The sequence below is a fragment of the Microplitis demolitor genome, chromosome 4, assembly GCF_026212275.2.
Source record: "Microplitis demolitor isolate Queensland-Clemson2020A chromosome 4, iyMicDemo2.1a, whole genome shotgun sequence".
Taxonomy (NCBI): domain Eukaryota; kingdom Metazoa; phylum Arthropoda; class Insecta; order Hymenoptera; family Braconidae; genus Microplitis; species Microplitis demolitor.
In genome coordinates this window covers 22,890,146-22,909,992 of record NC_068548.1, presented here as the reverse complement: position 1 = coordinate 22,909,992, position 19,847 = coordinate 22,890,146, and the positions used below count along the sequence as shown (strand labels likewise).

The window sequence follows — 19,847 nt, the reverse complement described above, 5'->3', positions numbered from 1 at the left end:
CTCGCTCCGAATTTGAATTCTGAACTGAGCTGATTCAGAATTCACTGCTTACTTCTTTCCTCGATATCTCGAATCGTTTTCGATTTTTTCTACAGCCAATCACTAGCAACTTCATTCAAATCATGACTTCATCAACAATCAACAAAGTAGTTGATTTTACAAAAATACCATCAAGTAAAATGTCAAATTAAATTAAATATTTATCCAGGATTAAAAAAAATAAAATAAAGGGTTATGTTGTAATTTAATATCATTCTACTCTCCCGTAGAAGTAGATTCTACAATTAGATGGAGTTTGTCTATTTTTAGTTAAAATTTTATTTCAAAAATAAAAAAAAAACTTCTTAAGTTTCTAAAAAAGTTTAAAAATAAATCAAAAACTTGTGTTGTGTTGTGCCATAAATTTAATGATGCAGCAGAGACTTAAAAATTATTTTATAAATTTCATTAGATAGCATTTTTTTAATTTATTTTTTTGTTGATAAAAAATGGGCAGAAAGAAATCTAATACAAGTAAAAATAAACAGCAAAAAAAATTATCTGTAAAGAAAAATGAAATTTTAGTTCTGTGTGACAAATTATTACGATGTAAGTATAAATATTTAATTAATTAATTGATTGATTGATTTAATTTTTTTAATCAGTATGCAGCGATCCAGAATATTCAACTCAATTATGGGAAAATTACTTGGAGATCACGGCGGTGCTGGAAAAGGTTAAAAGACTTGAGGAAATGAAGATTAGTACATCAAAGCGTTCAGTAGCGATTGAACAATTCGTAAAATGGTTGCAAGACAACAAAGCTAATTACTCTGGGACAAGTATCGCTGAATTTCCTGGGTACGAGTTGGGTCTGAAGGCCGAAAAAAATTTAAACGCAAATGATTTGCTGCTGCAGATACCTGGTAGCATTATTTTCAACTGCGAAACCGCGGCACCGGAGCTTGTAGCTCTGCAGAATGACCCACTGATCCAGCACATGCCGCAAGTGGCATTGGCTATCGCTTTATTAATTGAAAGACACAAAGATAATTCTAAATGGAAGGCTTATTTAAATATTTTGCCCGCTAATTATTCTACTGTATTGTTTATGACTACTAATGACATGATCGAACTGAAAGGCAGTCCTACTTTAGGTAATTTATTTGTAAATTATTTTAAATTTATTTGTTAATTATTAATTAATTTATTTATTCATTTAGAAGCTGCATTGAAACATTGTCGTAATATTGCGCGCCAGTATTCATATTTCAATCAATTATTTAACAATAACAGCAATCAGGTTTCTGAATTACTTCGAGATGTCTTCACTTATGAAGAATATTGGTGAGTTGCAAAAAAAAATTTTGTTTTGATAAAATTACATTTATTTTACTAAAGACAATTCAAAATTTTCCCGCGAAAATCTTAAGAAAAAGTATTGTTGGTTTTTTGCAAATATCTTTGTAAATATTGAGTTATTCAAAAAATTGTAAGAGACCTTTTTTGTAGAGCTTTAAATTCTCTATAAAAAAGGTCTCTTTGATTTTTTTTCTTAACTCAATAACTACTGAGATATTTCGAGTTTAAAATTCAAAGGATTAATTTTAGATTTCGGAATTTGATATTAAAAATTTTCTGTCGTTTTTTAAATCCCATGTAATCTTTCAGGATTAAGAATAATCAAAATAAGGATCTAAATAATAATTAGTCACAAATTATAACTATACATAAAATATATTTAATTATAAATACATGAAAAATAAATATAAAAATCTCATTTAAAAATAATAAAAAAGTAAATGATGAAAATAAATTTAGAATAAATCAGCCTTGCGTAATTTACTAAACAAATACTGTTTCTGTTACCGTCAGTACGTAACAAATAAATATTTAATTTAAAATGAAAATCATTTCATAAAATCGGGTATCGTTTCCCAGCTGTCATTAGCATCAAGCGAGTCGTTGTCGATGTCACTTTTGCTGCAGTCAAAGTGTTCCTCAACTTGCTGAGTTTCCCGCTGGACCGCGCGCTTCGCCGTCGAAGTCGCCACGACATTCACCATTATCGTGTTCAAGCTACTCGAGTTGGACAATTTTCTCCCCGACATCGCCGGTGTTTGAAAAACCGTTTTCGCAAACGAATTTTTGTACCTGTATCTCTGCTTCTGTTTTATCCTGCACACAATAAAGATCACCAGGAACCCAACGATGGTCATTCCCAGTATCGCGCCACTGGCAATGATACTAGGTCTCACTCGTGACAAATTTTTTCTCTCAACTTCTCCAGCAAGATTTATTTCAACCGGTTTAACTTCAGGTACCGTTGGATTTGTCTCCTCCGTAGAGTCCAGTGACTCAAACTTACGAATTATTTCTTCAACTGTCCCCATTTCTTGTTCAACTGACCCATTTTCTTTATTATTGACATCTATTCTTATATTTTTACCAGTTCGTTTGTCATTTATTCCCAATTCCTCTCTGATTATCTTCATTTCCTGCGCATGTATTCCAGTTCCACCTCCACCTGCTTTATCACCAGCGAAACCAACTCGGCCTGCTCTAAATTCATCAAAGATATTTTTAATCTCATATTTAAATGACTCAGTCGTCGAAGTTGAAGTAACTGTTGATACTTTTTCAACAATTTCATCATCAATCGTGTAATTACGCAGGAAAGGCAGCGAATCAAAAGCACTTAGCAAGTCATCTAGCTTTAGTAGATTTTTTTTTGAACCTGTTTCATTTTTTTCATTTATTATCCCAGCTTCGAATCCTTTGTTGCCGAACAAGTCAATAATTATCGGCTCTTTCTTCAAATCATCATCATCATCATCAGTATCAATCCTACTAGACTCCGTACTGGTAACTGGTTCAGTAACAGGATCATCGTCACTAGTCTCTGACCCAGACCTGGACCTGAGTCTTGACAGCTCAGCCAAATGAACGCGACTAGATCCGCGTTGTCTCAGAGCAATGAGTTCATCGATGCTCATATTCCGTGATCGTAAAATTTCTTCGAGTCTTTTAGCGCTGGACCCGGTGCTGATTAATTCAAAAATTTCCGCACGTACTTCCGGTTCCATTTCAGAGACAATTCGTTCATAAATTTCGCTATTTCTATTTTTATTTTTGCTAGCATTACTAGGACTGGTAGAGTCATAGTCCAGGTCATCAGTTCCTTCGTATCCTAGAGTAGTGCCGGCAAAATTTCCCTCATCGTCTTCCTGCTCGTGTTTAAGCCCGTCGTTCTGGTAGTCATCAGACTCGCTGAACAAATTGTTGGACTCGTCAATGGGATCGACTTTCGTCGGTTTCGTCGGTGGCTGAGTGGTCAGAATATGCTCGATACTCAAAGTCGAACCGATGTCTTTAGTCAGGTCTTCAAATCTAGAAAAAATAGTGTTCCCGCCATTAAAATAATAATTTGTATCGCTTCTCTCCGTAACCGGGAAATCAGATCGCTCGGTTTTATCTCCATCGGACTCCTGGTCAACGTCTGTAGAAACCGTTGAAAAATCTGAAAACTCCATTATCTCATCGTCGTCGCTCTGTCCCGGTTTTAATCGACCCTCATTAGCTGTGCGCTCATCCGTAGCCTCTTTTATAACCGTTTGGCTTTTTGTTGCTGGCTTAGCTGTCGTCGTTGTTGATGTCGATGTCGGTATTAAAGTAACAGGTCTCTTAGTAAACGAATTCAGCCGTGGAAATATTATAGACGGAGATAATTTACTAATTGTTGAAAGTTTTTCGTTATACTTTCTCTCAGGTTCTTCAGTTGATTTTTTATCTTCATCAATATTTTCTGGGCTGGTTTCTTCTGTTGTTGATTCTTTTAATGGAGTTCGTGATGTTGTCGTTCTTCTTGAAGGTACACGTAATTTGTTACGTCTAAATGGTCGTCTCCATCTGCGTTCATTTGCTTCTTTAATTGAATTTTTTATTTTATTATTATTATTACTATTATCATTATCATTATTATCATTATTGTTACTATTACTGCTATTATTATTGCTATCATAATTAAATATACTAGTAATATTATCAATACTACCAGAATTATCTAAATCATCGTCTTTATTTTTCAGAACATTGATAACTTCTGATTTTCGCTTCAATAAATCACTCAGACTCAAATTACGTCTCTGGAGTATTTCCGACAAACTCGTGCCCTCGACTTGCTGCATCTTAAGCAGCGATTTTAACTCCGTGTTCTCTAATTTATGAACTTCCGTCTCGTTATTTCGCGTGCGATTCCTCCTGTGATTGACCACCGGTCTCTCCTTGCTTTTGAGCTCCGAATTTCCCGGGCTGCTTTTGTCAACCTCCTCGAACTCATAATTGCTCGGCGGCCGACGTTTTCTAGGCCTCGGTCGCTGGTATTCCTCGTCATTGAGTTCATACTCGTTTTTGTTCTCAAATGGATTAACTTTATTAGTAGTACGGGTGCTCTGTCTAACTTTAGTAACCTGTTTAGTTTTTTCCGTTACGTGAGCGTTAGTTGTCGATGCCGTTGATGGGTCCGTGCTCGTAATTGCGCTGGTCGTAATCGTTGTTGCTGGTGTAGTCGTACTAGTTGTTGTTGTAGTTGTTGTTGTTGTGGTTGTTGGTGGTGGTATTGGAGGTGTAGAAGAAATAGTTGTTGAACTAGGTGTTGTAATAGGTGTTGTAGACAAACTTGTTTTAATAGTTTCCTCGGCGTAACCAGTATGTGAATCTTCTTCCGGTATTTTAGTCACAGGCTTTGGTTTCCTGGTACGATAACGTCTATTTACATTTCTTAATCCAGTATTGTTATTATTTTCATCAGTTGTATAAAAATAATTATTGTGAGGAGTTATTTCAGAAGATGGAATTATTTCAGGTATAGGTAAATTAATATTTGTTAATGGAATACTTAAATAACGTAATTTAGCTAAATGTAATTCGTGTAATTTATTTGTTATTGGCTCATGATTCAATGGAACTGGAACCGGGATTGAAACTGGTATGGATCCTGGTGAATTTTTAACAATTAATGGATTTTGAACAACTGGATTTTTGTAAGTTGCTTGTGAATTAACGTGTCCATTATTATTGATGGGAATATTTGAATCTTGATAACCTGGAGAGTTTATAAATCCAGTTGAATAGGGCTCTGGTATTGGATTTTTCTTTGGAATGGACTCTGGTAAATTGTCTGGGTAATTAATAGTGAAGGAGCTTATGACTTTGTCACGGGTTTTAGGGATTTTACGTCTTGTGGCTGCTTCTTCGAACGGCACCAATGGAATCGAGTCGCCGTCCCGCCATTTTGGTTCGATGGCTTCGCCGGTACTCCGCCATTTTCCTATCAGTTTTCCTCCGCGGTATTCGTTGTCGTTTTCATTGTTATTGTTGTTAATATTAGTTGGGTGAGCTTGTGATTCTTGGGGTAGATAATCTGGGTGGTAATCAGCAGTTGCTGCTACGGCGACGGCTGCTGCAGCAGCGACGACGGCTTCCTCGCCATTTAGATGGGAATATTTCTGAAAAAGAAAGTATGGAATCGTAAATAAGGATTTGAGATGTTTTTTGAGGGAAAATATAAAATAAATGAGCTTTCAAACGCGAATAGATCTCGAATTATTCTATGGACTGTGGCGCCAAGCTATGTAATTTTAATAGCTAAGCAATTGTGACGGGAATCGTGAGAATGAAGCTCCAATTATGATCGTGCAGTCGAAAGTCGCATGGAAAGTCGAGAGAATTTTTTTACGTTATTGTACACTCGCTGTTTTGTTTCATTTGTCAAGTTAAATAATTGCTTATTGCGTTATATTGTCCTATTTTTAATTCGGTTTAGTCAATTACTTTTTTATTGTCTAGCTGGTTCGGATAAACAGGATTTAAATCGAGCTTATTATATTTAAATTTCACCGCGCGAGATTTAAATTTTTATTCTGATGAGAAAGTGAGTATGACTTTTAATGCTCACTCATACATTTTATAAGCATTTATATTTATTTATTTATATATATATTTTATTATACTTCCGGACTAAAAATATAAAGATTATGGATGTTTACAAATAGAGGCCTAAAGTATAACGAGCAACAAAAAAAGAAAGTTTTATAAATAAAAAATTACACAAGACTTTTTTTTTAAATTACTTGCATTTACTTTTTTTTTTCTTAATAATTATGAACATTAAATAAAATAAGACAATTTTATATAAAAAATATGAGAGAAATTTTTTATAAAAAAAGATTTCAAATTTAAAAAAAATTCTAGATAAAAATAACGAGACAAAAAAAATTTTGTAAAGATTTTTAAAAATTCAAAATTCAAATTAAAATTTAAAATACTCACTTGATTTCTCCGTGAATTTTTACCAGCACTTAATCTCGGAGTTTCAAAAGTCACACAATTTACGACTGTAAAAAACAAAAAAAACTTCACTGCCAATAATCCCTTCTTCATCATTTCGCACTATTATAATAATTACTAATTTTTTCTCCTTAAATTTATATCGTTAATTACAAGTCCACATTTTTCAGCTGGCAATGACAACTAGCATGTCATTATTGTCCGGGGCATCACGTAAAATTAAAAACCAAAAAATTACCTCAGAAATTTAAAAACAAAAATTACGGAAATTTAAATTCTCAATTTAAAATTACCGCGAAAAATTCCTCTAATTAAAAGAAAATTCAATAAAATAAATCAAACTTCGGTTCTCTTTTAACTGATCGTCTATTCCAATAATGCACATACCACACCATCAAACATAAAATAATAAATATTATATTTTTTCTATTGCACAGTCTTATTATCTCTTCACAGTTCATTCATTAAATTCATAAAATACCGGAAATTATAATCTCTCTAATTATCAGAGCCCTTCACTAGCAAAATAAACTTTTAATAAAAATATATAAAAATACACAATACATATATTTATATAAATATATAAGAGTGTCGATCCTCACGCGTTAAGTTTGTCTCGCAAACTGATGCGGTTTTCTCTTAACCGTAGCAGTAAGTAAGCCGGTGAAACTTAAAGATACTTCTAAAGGTTCATAGATACCAGCTCTCTTATTTCTTCTCTCTCGCTCTTACATTTGTAAATTAATATTTTATATATATTTAATCTCACTACTCATTACTCATTGCTTTACAATCATGAATTCTAGTCAGCAATCATTCCAATTATAAAATCACCATTTAACATATATATCTCTCTACATATATACATATATATATATATATATATATATATAAATATATTTATAATATATACGATTATAAAATCCTCATTGATTTATTTAAATAAGGAGACTAATTGCTTATTGCTACTGTATGATCTAGATCATTAAATCATTAGATCCCTAGATTACTGCAATTGTACGTGACTATTTTTTTTTAAATCAACTATTTATATATATATATATATATATATATATATATGTATATATATATATATATATATATATGTATATATTTATCTCTATTACAATTGAAACTGTAATACGCAACAGAAAAGTGAAAGTTAATTAATTGGGTCGAAAGATGTTATATTTTATTTTTAAAAATTTAATTTCTTAATCTTTTATATTTTTTTTCATTGGGGATTCGTTGCAATTTGGGGTAGATAAATAATAATAATAATAATGAGCAATTTTTGATAGATAAAAAATGATTAAAAATATAAATAGAAAGTACTTTGAGATCTCGCGATATTTTCACGTACGACCTTCTCACATGCATCCAAGTGTACATCCACATTCCCTTCTACTTGCCTTTTTTAATTATTATTGTTTTAATTGTTATTATTATTGTTATTGTTATTGTTATCATAATTATAATATTTAATTACTAGTAAAAAATTTTAATAACAATTTCAATACTGAATCTAGCCGACGTCTAATAATTTTTTGTTTTTATTTAAGAAAGGTAAATTACAAAAAAAAAATTATTTTGAAAAATTGCACTTATAGTTTTTTTAATTTTCTACATGTGCATATTTTTAGTTTTTTTTTTTTTTTTAATAATTTGTTGAAAAATAAAATCCGGAGATTAGTAATTGGCTGCTAACTTCAGGATCATACAATTTTATTGTTTTCATTTTAACATAAAAATTTATTATTCAGATTTTTTTGGTTTAATAATAAAAATAATAAAATTTTTTTTTGAGTTAAAAAAAAAAATATTTAGTAATTGAAAGTTGGAATTTTATTTTACAAGAGTACTTTCACATGTAATACTTATATGATACTGATACTAATTTTTTCACTTAAATGTATATTGTTTTTTATATATTAATATATATTTATATATATATTTATTTTATATTATATTTTATTATTTAACAAAAATTTAAATGACAAATAATTCAAAAGAGATAAAAGTTGTAACAATAAGCAATTAATTAATTCTTGATAATTTATGAGGATTGCGAGGAATTTGTAGACAATGAGGAGAATTTAAAGATCGTGACCGTGAATATTTGTAAAAGGTAAAAGTTAGATAAATGGTTTTTAAAGGAAAACAGTATTTAGATTTCAGCTTGAGAGAGAAAGTTCTGGGACGATAACGTTTGTTTACGAATCTCTGGTTTCTGGGTCAGGTTCGCGAGTCCTAAAATCGTCAACTCGTCTCGGATTTCGCTGACCGATTTCAATTGCGTGGATTGAAGATTTATTTGCGGAGAGGTGTAGGATGACGGGGAATATTTGATGACTTGATGGACGATCTGCAGTGGAGTAGCCACTGGCTTGAAAAATTTACTATTCGTGTCGATAGAAAGTTTTGTTAACTTGTTAACACAGTCATTAAATTTCAATGACGGTTATAATAATCATTTTAATTAATATTCATATAAATTTACTTTTTTTTTTAATTCTCATTAAATCTCATTTAGGAGATTTACGTTATAATTTTTTTTATTTTTTGACCGCAATTAATTCCATAATAAATTTCTTTAAATAAAATATAAAAATTCAAGTTATTAAATAAAAATGTACCTATTAAAAAAAAAAAGTTAAATCTAGCCCATTATTAGTTCATTTTCAGACAAATTCAGACCATTTTAGACTTCTGAGGGCTCACATATCTATTAAAAAAAAAAAAAGTTCAATCTAGCCCATTATTAGTTCATTTTCTATTATTTTCAAATTTTTTTTAATCCTAAGATATTTTTTATTTTCATTTTCCAATGAAAAATTTTTCTTGCGTCAAGAAATTCTTCTTCTCTGTGTACAGAAGAAAATTCAAATTCTATTCGCTAGAAGCAGATTCTAATTAACATAAAATATGCAGATTTACTAATAAACAGATAAAAAAACAAACTTTTCCATCGTAAATGATAGAAATCGATAACCAGTAATTTCATAATTTTTCACTTATGCGAAATGTAGGCTAAGTAAATCACGTTGTTTATTTTTATTGCCAATAAAAAAAGTCTATTTCCTTTCATTACTGCCGTCATAATTATAATATTTTATGGAAATGACATATTATTTATGATTATCATCCATTAAAGCCGGAAATTGTTTATCGTTTTGGTAATTTCATAGCTAATTACATTTCTCCGAGGCTTTTGATTGAACCGTGAAAAAATTTGATAGAGTAAAATAATTAGATTTTTTTTTTACAAGAAAGTAAAGAAGTAGGATAAATAACCAGGCCATTTTTAAAAATATTTTAATTTCTATTCAATTATTATAGTAAAATTTTGAATTATTATTTACTTCTTCTTCTTTTCCCTGTAATAAAAAATTTATTTTCATTATTTAAGTTGGGCAGTTTCTACAGTAATGACGAGACAAAATATAATACCCAGTAGAAATGGCACCCAGATGATCCACGCACTCATACCAATGTGGGATATGTGTAATCACGAAGACGGAAACGTAAGTAATTTATAAAAAAATATTTACTATTTATTACAATTAATTGTTTAATAAATATCATTTTTTATGTTTGATTACTCAGATTACAACGGACTTCAACGTAAACTCAGACACCTGCGATTGTTACGCGATGCGTGATTTTAAAACAGGCGATCAAATATTTATAAATTACGGCTCGAGGACAAATTCCGATTTTTTCGTCCACTCGGGGTTCGTTCCCGTGGACAATAAAGACGACGGGTTCAAATTGAGACTGGGTATCAGCAAATCGGACTCTCTGTACCATGAGCGTACGACTCTGCTCGAGAAGCTGGGGTTCGACTCAACGACAATGACATTTTTGCTGAAAAATTCAAGCGAGCCGATTTCCGATCAGATGCTGTCATTTTTACGGGTATTCAGTATGAGGAAAAATGATCTAGACCATTGGATTCAATCAGATAAAATATTTGATCTGAAGCATCGCGACTGCTCACTCGATACTGTCGTTGAGGACAATGTTAAAAAATTCTTGCAGATGCGGTTGAAACTTTTAATTGCTAATTATCCGACAACTTTAGAGGTAATTATATTTTTAAATATTTTATTTTTGGCGGTTCCAGAGCATGCGCTCCGAAAACGAGTAATTTAAATTTTTTAAATGAGTTATAGATTTTTTTTTCGAGAATTCTGTTCTCGAGCGCGCACTGGAGCGACCCTTGAACTTACCGCTAAAAATTTAAACAGAATATTAATTATTAATTATTTTTTTTTTTACTATGTTCAGGAAGATTTAGATCTGCTGAGTACAACAATGCCGCCAATTAAAAAAATGATCCTCCAATTAAGAATTTCGGAAAAAAAAATATTGAAGCGGACACTTGATTATGTTGCCCAATGGATTAAGTCTTAAATTAAAAACAAAAATTTATTAATTAATGTATTCATGAATTCTGTTAATTACCTAATCAATAAATGAATTAATTAAATTATTAATTTTTTCAGTTTTAAAGAAAAGCTTCGATGCTACTTGACTTGATTGATAAATTAGATATATGTATTTTAGAATGACAATTAATTAAATAAATTATTATAAATACTTGGGAATTTTTTTATTTTTAAAATTAAGTGTTTTGCATTTACAGGGTGGTCACAAACCGGAAGTTTCGGGAATTATTAGGGAATTTTATGTAAATGGAAATATTATGGAAATGTCAGGGAATTTCAAAAAGTATCCGGGAATTTAATTGTGACAGTTGAAAATTTTAAAAATTTTAAATAATACACTAAATATAAAAATTAAGAGATATTTAAAAAGTTCTAAATTTTTGAGTAATTATAAACAATTTACAATTTCCAAATACTAAAATTATTTATACTTTCATTCTAGTTGAGTCTTGAGTGACCAGATGTTTCTTTTAAGTCCTCGGGAAAATTTATTTAAAATGTATATTTAATTATACTTTAATGGCCTGCCCAAGGATTTACTTCTCAATTCCTTGAATCCGAAAGCATCGGGAATAATTAGGGAATTTTATGTAAATGGAAATATTATGGAAATGTCAGGGAATTTCAAAAAGTATCCGGGAATTTAATTGTGACAGTTGAAAATTTAAAAAATTTTAAATAATACACTAAATATAAAAATTAAGAGATATTTAAAAAATTCTTAGTTTTTGAGTAATTATAAACGATTTACAATTTCCAAATACTAAAATTATTTATACTTTCATTCTAGTTGAGTCTTGAGTGACCAGATGTTTCTTTTAAGTCCTCGGGAAAATTTATTTAAAATGTATATTTAATTATACTTTAATGGCCTGCCTAAGGGATTACTTCTCAATGCCTCGAAGGGTCATTTCAATCGGGCAGCTGAACCACAATGGGACATTTGAGTTTTAATCTGATAATATGCCTCACACAAGAAGGTCTTTAAATTATCAGATCCATGCTCTATTGATATATGAATGTACAAAAACTTTAAATCATTATCGATATCAGTCACTCAAAATTCAAACAAGATAATGATATTTATGTACTCCGTTTATTATTATTTATTTTTAACGACATGATAAAACGTATTATGTGACCAGTTCATTTATCACTTGACAAGTGTGTAGATGCAGACATTGCTTGTACTAATTATCAAGTTTAATTCATTTTTACATATATATATTATTTTATAATATAAAAAGCAAAACAATGACTTGCATAGTAAAAGTTTTCGTTAAAGACATCCGATTTCCAACTTCTTTGCAAGCCGACGGAAGTGACGCTATGGTAAGTTAATATATTAAAAGCCATTAAAAAAAGTTATATATTTTTATATATATGTGAATTATCTAAATTTATTTATTGCAGCACACTGATCCAGATTACTCTTGCGCTTATGTAACAATTAAATTGAAAAATGGACTTGAGGGACACGGTCTTACATTTACCCTCGGAAGGGGAACTCAAATCGGTTATTTTAATTTATATTCAATTATTAATTAATGCTAACATATATTTATATATTTATTTATTTTTTCAGTGGTAAAAGCATGCGAAGATATTTTAAAAATGGTTATAAATAGAAATGTTTATGATATTTTTAATAATTTTGGTAAATTTTGGAGAGATATTACTAGTGAATCACAATTACGTTGGGTAATTAAATTTATTAATTAATTTTAAAATTTTATTTACTAAAATGCTGCCGTGAAAAAATGTCCGCATTCAAAATTACAGTAAGACGATAATTACAAATAATACTAAATATTAATGAATTAAGTCTTTTCCCAGAGAGTAAGTCGTCGTCGGGAATCGTCGGAAGCTTTCGGGTTTTAATGTTAAAATGTGAACCAATGACATGAAATTAGACCACATTTTTAAGAGTGGGGGTAAAAACCAACGGCAATTTATTCTCGGGAGACTTTATCTTAATCATGATATAAATATATAAAAATTATGATGATATATTTATTTTTTCTGCGGGTAATTTGTTACGGCGCAACTAAATTTTATTTTTATTAAATTATTAATAATTAAATTAATACAGTTGGGTCCAGAGAAAGGTGTTATCCAATTAGCGACAGCAGCTGTAATTAATTCATTATGGGATTTATGGTCGAGAATAAGAAATGTACCTCTGTGGAAATTGTTAACAGATTTAACACCTGAGCAATTAGTTTCTACAATTGATTTCCGTTATATGTAATTATAAATTATTCATCTATTAATTAGCAATTTAATTAATTTAATAATTAACAAAATAATTGATGGAAATTTTAATTAAATAGTACAGATGTAATAACGCCTGAAGAAGCGATTAATATATTAAAAGAAAGGCAAGAGGGTAAAGAGGAACGAGAAAATCATCTACTGACCCACGGGTTACCGGCTTACACGACCCAAGTCGGCTGGCTGGGATATTCTGACGAAAAAGTCCGTCAGCTGTGCAGGAAATACCTGAAAGAAGGCTACAGATCCTTCAAAGTTAAAGTAGGCCGCGATTTGCAGGACGACATCAGGAGATGCGGGCTAGTGCGCGAGGAAATAGGAAGCGACAACAAATTGATGGTCGACGCAAACCAGATCTGGGGAGTGGGCGAGGCCATTGAGTGGATGAAGCACTTGGAGAAGTTTAAGCTTGCCTGGATCGAGGAGCCGACTTCGCCGGATGACATCCTGGGGCACAGAAGAATAGCGGAAGCCGTGAGGCCGCTGGGAATTGGAGTCGCTACTGGTGAAGCTTGCGCTAATAGGGTCATATTTAAGCAGCTGCTGCAATTGAGGGCCATCGATTATTGTCAGATCGACTCGGCGAGAATCGGGGGAGTCAATGAAGTTCTTGCTGTTTATTTCATGGCTTACAAATTGAAAGGTTTTTTAATTTTCATAGTTTTTTTCTACTTAATTATTACTTTTTTTAGCTCAGTAGTAACAAAATAAATTAATCAGTTCCAGTGTGTCCACATGCCGGCGGAGTCGGACTCTGTGAAATGGTACAGCATTTACAAATGTGGGATTACATCTCCCTGAGTGGTACCACCGATAACCGAATAATTGAATACGTGGATCAACAACACGAACACTTTGTAAATCCTACAATAGTCAAAAATGGGCATTACATGCCGCCAAGTCTTCCTGGCTACTCAACAAAGCTCAAAGACCAAGCGATCCTCGACTACGAGTTTCCTCAGGGCAAAGAGTGGCAGCGAATGTTCAATGAAGGGATTTACCCCAAGCAGATCGACTAATTATTCCCACAAATAATAGTCATAACATTAATAAAAATATAATATTTTATTGCCTGTCTAATATATTATTTTTTTTTCTCACTAATACATTCGTTAATTTTGTAAAATGAAAAATTTTTCTCCTTGGCTATCGCCCCTACTGGGCCACGCCACATGCCACTAAAATAAAGAAAATCAAAATGGAGCCTATGCGCTTAACCCTTTTCCTGACCAATCGAATTTCTGCTCTTAATTTGAATCGTACGTTTTCTAGAGAGGGGACCGGAAATAGTTGAAGATCTACACCACCACAACTAAACTTTCACTCATACAGCCTTACAAGGGTCTATAATTGGCTCTATCTCCACATGACTCACACCTAGACACCGATACTCCGAGCCAGAATAGGGGTAATCTTCATTAGAGTGGGGATGAAAACTTCGGGGGCGGAGACACCTGAGTACCTGAAAGACTGATCTTTCTCGATCTCCAACCACAGTAGAACACATCTTCTCCGAGCTCTCTCAGTAAAGACCACGTGTTTTCCATTAGTGAAAAAATAAACCTGTGCATATATCGTTTATTGTGTAAAAGTTATTATTAAAAATATGTCGAGTGTTACAAGCAGTGATTTTACTTCAAGTAATCAAGTTCGAGATGAAAGTGAGATACGTGTTTTAACAGAAATTTTAAATAAACCAGAAATTTCGATGGACTCAATTAAAAATCGTGTTCCAAGGCCGGCATTAACGCACAAACTCAGAAAAATTTCGAAATCGTTGAAAGAAAACGAAGTTGAATTACTTCTTAAAAAAAAATGTTCAGAGGGAGGATTGCTTAAATATGCCGCCCGAGTTGGTGATATTAAATTGGTCAAGCTACAAATTCGCCAAGGTGCAGATGTTAATGCTTCAGGAGTAAAAAGCAGTTCTCCACTCCACGAGGCAGCATGGTATGGACATCCCAAGATCATTAAGCTTCTTATCAAGAATGGAGCACATCTTGAATCTGTATCAAATGGACCAACAAAATATGGATATACTCCGCTACATCTTGCATGTTTAAATAATAAAATTGAGTGTGTAAAAGTTTTATTGAAATATGGAGCAAGTGTTACCCCAAAATCCGTCAATGCTCACCATCCAATCCACACCGCGGTATTTAAGAACTATGTTGAAATAGCGGCGTTGCTTTTGAACCATGGCGCAGACGTGAATCTAAGATTTGACAATACATTTTTTTATAATGAATGGGACGAGTCGATTTATTGGAAGGACATGGATTTAACGCTGCTACACTGCTCGATTGCTCGAAAGTACGAAGAAATGACTGCATTGTTGTTGGAGCATGGAGCTGATATTCATCTAAAGACAAGGTCAAATAAAACATCATTGATGCACGCTGTTGAAGCAAATGATCCCGAGTTGGTTAAATCATTTTTGGCGAAAGGTGCAAACCCCAATGATCAAGATATTTATGGTGAACCAGTATTGTTCTTCACGGTCTTAAACGCCAATAATCATAATCAATCTATGTATTATAATAAACGAGAATTTTATTTCTCTAGAGAGAAATTGGAAGTAGTTCAACTTTTGTACGCTGCCGGAGCTGACATCAATGCGAAATTTGGATCAAATGGATCTTCTAATTCACTTGTGTACTACACGAGTATGTATGGACAAGTCTCGATCACTGTATTTGTACTTCATGATACCAATTTCAATTGGCGGAACATTGATTATGCAACAATTAAGGCTTCAAGATTCACAGAGGAAGCTAGCTCCCCAAATGATCGCTATGATTTTAAATACATTGAATGTCTCAGGAAGTATTTAGATATTTCGAAAACAGTGTTATTGTACTACACCATCAGTAGACACATGATCGGTTTTCCAGTAAAAGAAGAATTGTTATCAGCAATATACTACTCTTCAGATCTCCGTGTCAGCCCAGACTACGCACAGAAAATTGAGTCTATTAAAAAAGACATTGAAGCCGATATCAGATATGCAAAACAAACAATGTTTGGAAATACTAAAATTTCTTTATGGCAGCTACTGACTTGTAAAATGACGGAATTAGTTAGACTTTCATTTTATAAAGACTTTCGGAGTTTATGTCGGAAAGATTATCTTGGTAATTTTTGTTACTTATATAGTATATTTGAATTTCGGTTGAAAACTGCCATCGAAAGAAGTACTTCAATAGAAAAAAGTAGCAAAATATTGTTTGATATATTTTACAATCATTTACCGTATGATTGTTGCGAAAAAATTGCAACATGTTTTGATGATAAAGAATTAGAAAATTTTATAAAAAATTCTAGTAACGATATAGTTTGTTAACTTAGATTCGATTTCATGTACATATATATATATATATATATATATACATTGTATAATAAATATTTAATATCATTAAATTTTTTTTTATATCGTAAGCTAATCAAAAAAAAAAAATTTGATTTTTTACAAATTAATAAAATTTTGAAGATGCGACTCTATCATTAGTAGAATTCTCACAGAGGTCTTATGTAAATTTATATCTTAAGCAAGTCAGCGACATCAGTCTTTGGAAAGTCTGAAGCAAGACTAGAATGTAAAATAATTTTTAAAATAAAAACTAAGTCAACTATAAGATGTTCTGAATTCAAAATTTAAAGATCTGACAAGATATTAAATGGACAAAAAATAATTAGTTTCAAAAAGATATTTTATTTAAACAATTACAAAATAAAACAATCAGCTGCAGTATGTCAGCATTTACAAATCTGCGATCACTTCCTTGAGTGACACTTCCGATAACCGAATAATTGAACACGAGCACTTTGTGAATCCTACGGTAGTCAAAAATGGGCATTACATGTCGCCAAGTCTGGATACTCATCAAAGCTCAAGGACCAAGCGATTTTTGACTACGAGTTTCTCAGGGCAAAGAGTGCCAGCGGATGTTTAACGAAAAAATTTACCCCAAGCAGACTAATTATTCCCACAAATAGTAGTCATTAACTTTAATCATTAATATCACATACTATAGATTGCTAATTTACTTTTATCAATAAATAATTATCCAATATGGCAAAATTTAATTAAATTTAATGAGTTAATTAAGGAAGTAAGTAAATGAAGTATAAAAAAAAATTAATTAATTAAATGCTAGACCTAGACCTAGATCTAGACCATTCTACTAATTCCTAGGATCAATATTCGTTGAATATTCATTTATTTATTTATTTACTTTAATTACTCTATTGTTTTATTAACTCGGCAAATTGAAGCGTGATTTCACGTAATCAGTCTGTAATTTATAAATAATTTATTATTATTATTATTATTATTATTATTATTATTATTATTATTGTTATTATTAATAGTCAAGTAGAATTTAAATCAAATAATTTTATGCAGGTGGAAAAATATTGTCAGTAGTCATCATTTGTACTCAAATTGACATCAATTCAGTAATTTAGCTTGAAATGGACATGGGCCTAATTTTGGAGGACAAAATGCCAGCAAGACAAAAATCAAAATTTGCTGTCAATTTTCTCTTTGATAGAAAATTTAAACAACAAACTCCGGATTCAAATTTCCCAAAATCTACGCCAGCTATCGGATGTCAAAATCTCAGTAAAAGTTGCCAATTAAAATTTACAGTTCTTGCTGTCAATTTGCACTCGTATTGTAGTCAATGAACTAAACAACAAAATTGACGTTTATCGGCCGTCAAATACTAGGAAACTTTCCCAAAGGAGCTCTGGCTCTCCAGGACAATAAAAAATTAAAAAATTCAAACTCTGATATTTTTCCACCTGGATGTCATTTGATAAATTAATCAGACGAGTACTTACACTTACAAACCACAGGGAATTCGGTTTAAACATTTGTCGCTTAATAAATCCCATTTTTTCAACGGGATATATAACATGTAAATGTAAATGATTAACAGTATTGAAAGGAGGCCAGTGGAAACCTGTCCGAGTTGCTCCAAGATCAAGGCCCTGTTGTGCTGCTACGACTTCAACAGTATCAACTATTTTGTCATCTGTAATCAGTAATTATCATCACTTAGCTACATAATAACTAATACTTTTGCCACTATATTCAATAATAATTCAAAAAATTCAAATAATTACACAGAGGTTCGTCTTCAGGTTTCAATTCTTTGGCATTCGCGATATGATTCTTTGGGATTATCAGATAATGATGATCTGATGCTGGGTTTATGTCTTTTATACAAATTAAGTCGTCATCCTGAAATTAAATATCAATTATTTATATATTTATATACATTAATATATTTATTTAAAGTTACCTCGTAGATGCTGTCAGAAGGCGACTCGCCTTTAACTATCTTACAGAAAACACAACCTTCTTGAAAAGTAGCCATTGTAATTTATTTATTTTTTAAATTAACTGACTAATTAATTTTAAATAAATAGCAGTAAATATTTTATATATTTATGTAGACATACTGGACGGTTTTTATTTTTACAATTATCTAGAGTACTCTAGACTACTGATAATATATTTTTTTTAAGTATATATATGTATATATGTATGAATGTATGTATAGAGTGACAAATAAAATGGTAATGACGTTTGTACGATTTGTACAGTGCATCTGCGCACTGCAATTATTTACTTTATGTAATTATATTTAATTGTTAATTTTTTTCATTTTGATTTTTGGTTTTTTTTTACTGGGTAGAGTTTAGAAAAATTTGAATGTAATTTTAATAATTTTTTTTTCACACCCAGTTTTTCAATTTTGTATTTTTTTAATTCGAAGTTATATTATTATTATTAATAAACAAATATATGTATATAGATTTATGTATATTTATGTATATTATAATATGTATATTTATATATTTTTTAGTAATAAAGTCTGTAATAAAGTTACAAAAAGATGTTTACTTACTTAAATTAAGGGCACGCTTCCTCCCCCCCCCTCCTTTTAAAAAATATTTAATTCTTTTAAATTGTAATTAAGGTATTAAATTTAATTAATTAATAATATTCTCAGAGTGTCTCTTCTTTAAAAAAAAAATTCAATTACTTATGAGAAATGACTGTATTGAAATTTTTAAAAAGTTAATTAGTTATTAATTAGGAGTGTTAAATAAATTTAAAATTAAAAATTGTAATTTTAATTTAAAGATTTTAAAATTTATTTCCTATATTTCATTCAACTTCTAATTGATGTGTTTATAATTTTTTAAAAATTCGATGACAATAACTGCGTTGCTTTTTTTAAATTTTCAAAATTTTGATACGGTCATTACTAGTCATTGAATATTTTCAAAAAAAAGAGGCACTGTCTGAAAATGTCATAAATTTAAAAAAAAGTTTTAATATTTATTAAAAAAAGACGTAGTTTCAATAGCCGAGATGTAAATTTATAAAAAATTATTCAGTTGTCATCAATTAGGAGTTTAATGAAATTTGAAAAATAAATTTTAGTAAAATCTTCCCAAGTAGCTCAGACAACTTTAAGATACCTTTAAAAGGATGACAAATTTTTTTTTGTCTGTCGGTTTTTTTACATAAATACGACATGCAAATATTGGTTCTGGAGACAGAAGAAACTTGTTATCAATTAGATGACATTTTACCATTTATAATTTACTTTTTGTCATCACTTGTGTTGTCTTTTAAGTAGATATTTTTTCAGCGACTTTCTGATCGTTTTGTCAACATATTGGTGCCTTATGATTTCAAAAAGTAGTCGAAAAACTGACATCTTATAGATGTCACCCAAGTATACTTGGGATCATTTTAATTACAATTTTAAAATT

The 19,847-nt window shown here is 30.9% G+C and overlaps 5 protein-coding genes across 5 annotated transcripts; 3 read left to right on the top strand and 2 right to left on the bottom strand.

The window, feature by feature from the left end:
• The first annotated feature begins 113 nt into the window (after positions 1-113).
• On the top strand, positions 114-10,929 carry LOC103576334 (actin-histidine N-methyltransferase). The gene is made up of 6 exons (XM_053738252.1): positions 114-588; positions 645-1,136; positions 1,203-1,326; positions 9,737-9,851; positions 9,934-10,413; positions 10,618-10,929. Exons 1-6 carry the CDS (start codon positions 489-491, stop codon positions 10,741-10,743), a joined length of 1,437 nt encoding a protein of 478 aa, XP_053594227.1. The 5' UTR covers positions 114-488; the 3' UTR covers positions 10,744-10,929.
• On the bottom strand, positions 1,816-7,112 carry LOC103576333 (putative uncharacterized protein DDB_G0277255). Its single transcript, XM_008556491.1, has 2 exons — positions 6,310-7,112; positions 1,816-5,486 (listed from the first exon to the last, which is right to left on the bottom strand). The coding sequence occupies exons 1-2, from the start codon at positions 6,421-6,423 to the stop codon at positions 1,890-1,892; spliced, it is 3,711 nt and encodes a 1,236-aa protein (XP_008554713.1). The 5' UTR covers positions 6,424-7,112; the 3' UTR covers positions 1,816-1,889.
• Positions 10,930-11,952: 1,023 nt separating the features above from the next.
• On the top strand, positions 11,953-14,083 carry LOC103576330 (mitochondrial enolase superfamily member 1). The gene is made up of 6 exons (XM_008556489.2): positions 11,953-12,110; positions 12,192-12,294; positions 12,364-12,479; positions 12,871-13,025; positions 13,112-13,695; positions 13,773-14,083. Exons 1-6 carry the CDS (start codon positions 12,033-12,035, stop codon positions 14,069-14,071), a joined length of 1,335 nt encoding a protein of 444 aa, XP_008554711.1. The 5' UTR covers positions 11,953-12,032; the 3' UTR covers positions 14,072-14,083.
• A 558-nt stretch (positions 14,084-14,641) lies between these two features.
• On the top strand, positions 14,642-16,395 carry LOC128667549 (ankyrin-2-like). The gene has a single exon (XM_053737958.1). It carries the CDS (start codon positions 14,659-14,661, stop codon positions 16,393-16,395), a length of 1,737 nt encoding a protein of 578 aa, XP_053593933.1. The 5' UTR covers positions 14,642-14,658.
• Positions 16,396-16,618: 223 nt separating this feature from the next.
• LOC103576329 (adenosine 5'-monophosphoramidase HINT3) lies at positions 16,619-18,636 on the bottom strand. Its single transcript, XM_008556488.2, has 4 exons — positions 18,362-18,636; positions 18,183-18,300; positions 17,898-18,091; positions 16,619-17,347 (listed from the first exon to the last, which is right to left on the bottom strand). The coding sequence occupies exons 1-4, from the start codon at positions 18,434-18,436 to the stop codon at positions 17,309-17,311; spliced, it is 426 nt and encodes a 141-aa protein (XP_008554710.1). The 5' UTR covers positions 18,437-18,636; the 3' UTR covers positions 16,619-17,308.
• Between the last annotated feature and the right edge of the window lie 1,211 nt (positions 18,637-19,847).